The sequence below is a fragment of the Myotis brandtii genome, unplaced genomic scaffold, assembly GCF_000412655.1.
Source record: "Myotis brandtii unplaced genomic scaffold, ASM41265v1 scaffold314, whole genome shotgun sequence".
NCBI lineage: Eukaryota > Metazoa > Chordata > Mammalia > Chiroptera > Vespertilionidae > Myotis > Myotis brandtii.
This window is the reverse complement of record NW_005362033.1, coordinates 313,201-317,785: the sequence shown is the minus strand read 5'-3', so window position 1 is coordinate 317,785 and position 4,585 is coordinate 313,201. Positions and strand designations below refer to the sequence as shown.

The window sequence follows — 4,585 nt, the reverse complement described above, 5'->3', positions numbered from 1 at the left end:
TTGTTGTCGTTACTGAGACTGTCCGACGGCTGCTGGTACTGTCCATTCATCCTGCTCTCTTTGCTGCAACAAACAAAGCAAAACTCAACATCAACAAACTAATTAACCGAAGCAGAGATTTTCAACCTTTTCCATCTCATGGCACATCAACTAATTACTTAAAATCCAGCAGCACACCAAAAATATATATATTTTGCCGATTTGACCCCCCACCCCCCAAAAAAGCTGTAATTTTGATTCATTTGCACTGCACTGCTATTGTTGCGTTGGCTGTTGTCATTTCTTAATTTGACGACCTAGGGGAGAAGAGGTCAGTGCCCTGACTAAATGGCCAGGCACTTTGTGTTCTGAAAACTCTTATGGCACAGCGGTTGAAAATCACTAAACTGAAGAGACGCATGGCTTAGATAGTAACAGTCACCTTCCTGGGCCCCCACGCCAGACGCAGTGCGGGACCCATTTTATACACACTTTCTAGTTCTTCCACCGGGACCGGCCGGTGACGCGAATGCAGAGCACACCTGCTCTGAGGCGGGGCTGCCAGGTCTCCCTGGTCAGCACACCTCCTGCCAAGGGGTGAAATCATCGGGCCCTGCCAACTTGCTTTCAGCCACCAAGCCTGGAGCCGTTTGTTACAGTGGCTCCAGGAAACCAGCATGTGGCCAATCTATTAGTGTCACACTCTTTTTGGAGGATAAATCTCAAGTGCTCTATAATATTGATTTGAAAACAAGAAAAATGGAATCTACAGCTGCAAACTCAATTATGTTTATCTGTATCCAAAACCAACTCCATCAGCTAAAATGCTGCCTTCTTGCTGTGATGCCACCTTGACCAGGAATGGCTGGGGAAAACCCAAAGCAAAAGGGCATCTTAGAAAACATAACTCATTAAACACAAGGTGCCTTGGGGCAGGAGCTTGGTTAGAGCATTGTCCGCTATGATACACCAAGGCTGTGGGTTTGGTCCCCGGTCAGCGCACATACATAAATAAGTGGAACAGCAAATCGATGTTTCTATCTCTCTCCCTTCCTCACTCTACAATCAAGAAATAAAAATTTACAAATAAACTAAAATGTGTCTTGGGTAAGATCAGGATAGTAACTTGGCTTTAGCAGTTATGGTTGTGCCAACACCTACAATGGTCTCAGCACAGACCCAGTGCCAATCGCTGACCCGACAAAGCCACAGCCTCCCGACAACAAGGCACTGCAGAACCCCCATACCTGGACGCCATGAACGGGGTCATGTCCAGCTCCAGGGGAAAGGACACGTATGTGGTAATCTTCCGCCGCAGTTTGGCTGAGTGTTCAAATCGCTAAGAAAGTGGGGGAGAGGGGAGAGGAGTGAGTTACTCTGAGCACACCCCACAGGTGCTTTTTGCTCTCATTGCCTCTGGGAGGCTCAATAAAACGTCTACATAAATTTAAATTATGGGGTTCCAGGCAAGTCTTGAAATGAAGTTCAAAGTGATAAACCCAAAGTGATAAAAAAGTAACCTTACGATAAACCCAACAGCGTGCAAGGGAAGAAGCCTTTGGAAGCAAGACAAGCACACGTTCCTTTCACACGGCACCAGGCATCCCTTTGACAACATCAGGCGCCACCAAACCCAGCAAGGAAGCTAGGAATCGTTTTCTGTTTTGCTTTTTAACATTTTTAAAGGGTCATAAAATAAAACAAAGACTATGAAACAGAGATCACATGGCTGCAAGCCCTAAAAGCTTCCTAGCTGACCCTTTACAGAAAGCTCTTGCTGGCCCCTGGACTAGATCACAATGCTAAGGGACTTTGCTGCTTTTAAAGTAAAAGAAAAATAGAAAACTTGGGGCGAGGATGGAAGAACTCAGGCAGGAGGAGTGGAACCTTCACAACCCAGCCCCCGCAGCGCACTCCCGCCCTCTTCCCATGGCGCAGGAGCCACGTCCTGTTCACCAGGCCTCTCCTGCCAGAGAACAGGGACAGGGGACAGCCTGGCACCTCGCTCGCCGGCAGCCCTCCTGTGGAGCCAGGCAATGACCACATGTGCTCGGTGCCCAGACCACAGGCCCCACGCTGCCCTAGGGACTAAGCATTCAGTCGGCTACGAAAAGTTTTCCGGAAAACTTACTTTGAGATGAAAACAGGCGACAATTGGCAGTTTCTTCATGGTGAGCTGTTTAGTGGACTCCTGATAGCTATGGCAACCGCTACATTTGATCTTGGCACTGCTTCCTAAGTGCTCTGGTCTGGTAAATCTACAAGGCATTTAAAAAAATGTACTTTTAAGAAAAAATATGGAAGAGTTAAAAGACAGAAAAATTATTTTGTCACTTTCAATGGATTCATTTCCCTAGTAAAAACATACATACATTCATACATCTGTCACCTTCTCCCTGTATCACTTTAAAAAAATGCTTACCTTTATAGCTGAATGGGTAATAAAACAAGAACCATATGAAGGCTACAAGAGACCCACCTCATACCAAAAGGTACACACAGACTAATAGTAAAGAGATGGAAAAAGATAATTCAGGCATATGGAAAACAGAAAAAAAGCTGGGGTAGCAATACTTAGATAAAAAATATTTTAAAACAAGGGTGATAATAAGAGACAAGAAAGATATTAATTACATAATGATAAGGGGAGCAATCCAACAAGAGGATACCCTTGTAAACATTTATGCATCCAACATAGGAACACCTAAATATGTAAAGCAAATCTTGATGGACATAAAGGGGGAGACTGACACTAATCCAGTCACAGTAGGAGAGTTTAACACCCCTTAACATCTATGGATAGAACTTCCAGACAGCAAATCAACCAGGAGATGGCAGCCTTAAATGACACACTAGAGCAGATGGACTTAATTGTTATCTTCAGAGCATTTCACCCCAAAGCAAGAGAATATACATTCTTTAAAAGAGGACATGTTAGGATAGAGCACAAAACAAGTTAAGATACAAAACAAGTCTCAATAAATTTAAGAAAACTGAAATCATAGCAAGCACCTTCTCTAGACCATAATGCTAGGACACTAGAAATCAATTGCAAGAAGATTGAAAAACACACAAAGACATGGAGGTTAAATAACATGTTAGTAAACAATGAATGGGTCAACAATGAGATCACGGAAGAAATCAAAAGATACCTTGAAACAAACAACCTAAAATCTATGGGACACAGCAAAAGCAGTCCCAGGAGGAAAATTCATAGTATCCTCAAGAAACAAGAAAAGTCTCAATTAATCTAACTTTGCACTTAAAGGAACTAGAAAAATAAAAAACAAAGCCCAACGTGAAAATAAGAAAGGAAATAACAAAATCAGAGCAGAAATAAGTCTAAAAACAATACTAAAAAAAAAAAAAATTAAAAAAAAATAAATGAAACCAAGAGCTGGTTCTTTGAACAGATAAACAAGATTGGCAAGCCTTTAACCAAACTCATCAAGGAAAAAAAAAAGAGGGCCCAAATAAATAAAATCAGAAATAAAAGAGGCAAAGTAACAACTGACACCGAGGAAATACAAAGGATTGTAAAAAAATATTACAAACAACTGTATGCCAACAAATTGGACAATCTGGATGAAACATACAATCTTCCAAAACTAAGTCAAGAAGAATGGAAAAATGTAAACAGATGACAATGACTGAGATTGAAGCAGTAATAAAAAGACTCCTGCCCTAGCCGATGTGGCTCGTGCATAGAAGGTCATGGGCTCTATCCCCGGTCAGGGTGCCTGCATGAGGCAACCCATCAAATGTTTCTCTCTCTCCCTTTCCCTTCCTCTCTCTCTAACATCTGTAGAAGCATGTCTTTGGGTGAGGATTAAAACAAGCAAACAAACAAAAAACTTCCCAACAAAAAAAAGTCCTGGACTGAATAGCTTCACAAGTGAGTCAGGAATCAAGAAATGTCTCCTTCAAGAGAAGGGAAGACTCCCAAGCTCATTATACAAGATCAGCCTTATCCTAATTCCAAAACCACAAAGAAAGAAAAGAATAAGCCAATATCCCTGATGAACATGGATGCCAAAATCTTCAACAAAATATTAGCAAATCAGATCCAGCAACACATTAACAAGATTATACACCACAATCAAGTGGGATTTATTCCAGGAATGCAAGGTTGGTTCAATATCTGCAAATCAATAAGCATAATATACCACATAAATAAAATGAAGGATAAAATTCATATCAATAGATGCAGAAAAAGCATTTGATAAAACCCAGCACCTATTTATGATAAAAATTCTCAACCAAGTGGAAATAGAGGGATCATACTTCAACATAATAAAGGCCATATATGACCACCTACATCATACTTAACAGGCAAAAGCTAAAAGTGTTTCCATTAAGTTCACAAACAAGATAGGGGAGTATGGTTTCAGCACTCTTATTTCAACATAGTACTGGAAGTCCAAACCACAGCAATCAGACAAGAAGAAAAAATAGCCCTGGTGGGTGTGGCTTAGTTGGTTGAGCATCGTCCCATACACCGATCAGGGTACATGCCCAGGTTGTGAGCTTAATTCCCAGTAAGGGTCATGCAAGAGGCAGCCAATCAATGTTTCTCCCTCTCCCTCTAAAATCAATAAAAACATTT

General features: G+C 41.5%; 1 protein-coding gene across 1 annotated transcript in view; it reads right to left on the bottom strand.

Annotated features, from left to right (window-relative positions):
- USP22 (ubiquitin specific peptidase 22) overlaps positions 1 to 4,585 on the bottom strand; it is a gene marked incomplete at its 5' end in the record, with an annotated part of 57,946 nt that overhangs the window by 2,320 nt on the left and 51,041 nt on the right. The window contains 3 exons of the mRNA XM_014542824.1: positions 1 to 63; positions 1,227 to 1,318; positions 2,111 to 2,237. Of these exons, the coding sequence (XP_014398310.1) occupies positions 1 to 63; positions 1,227 to 1,318; positions 2,111 to 2,237 (282 nt within the window). The remainder of the gene's footprint in view (positions 64 to 1,226; positions 1,319 to 2,110; positions 2,238 to 4,585) is intronic.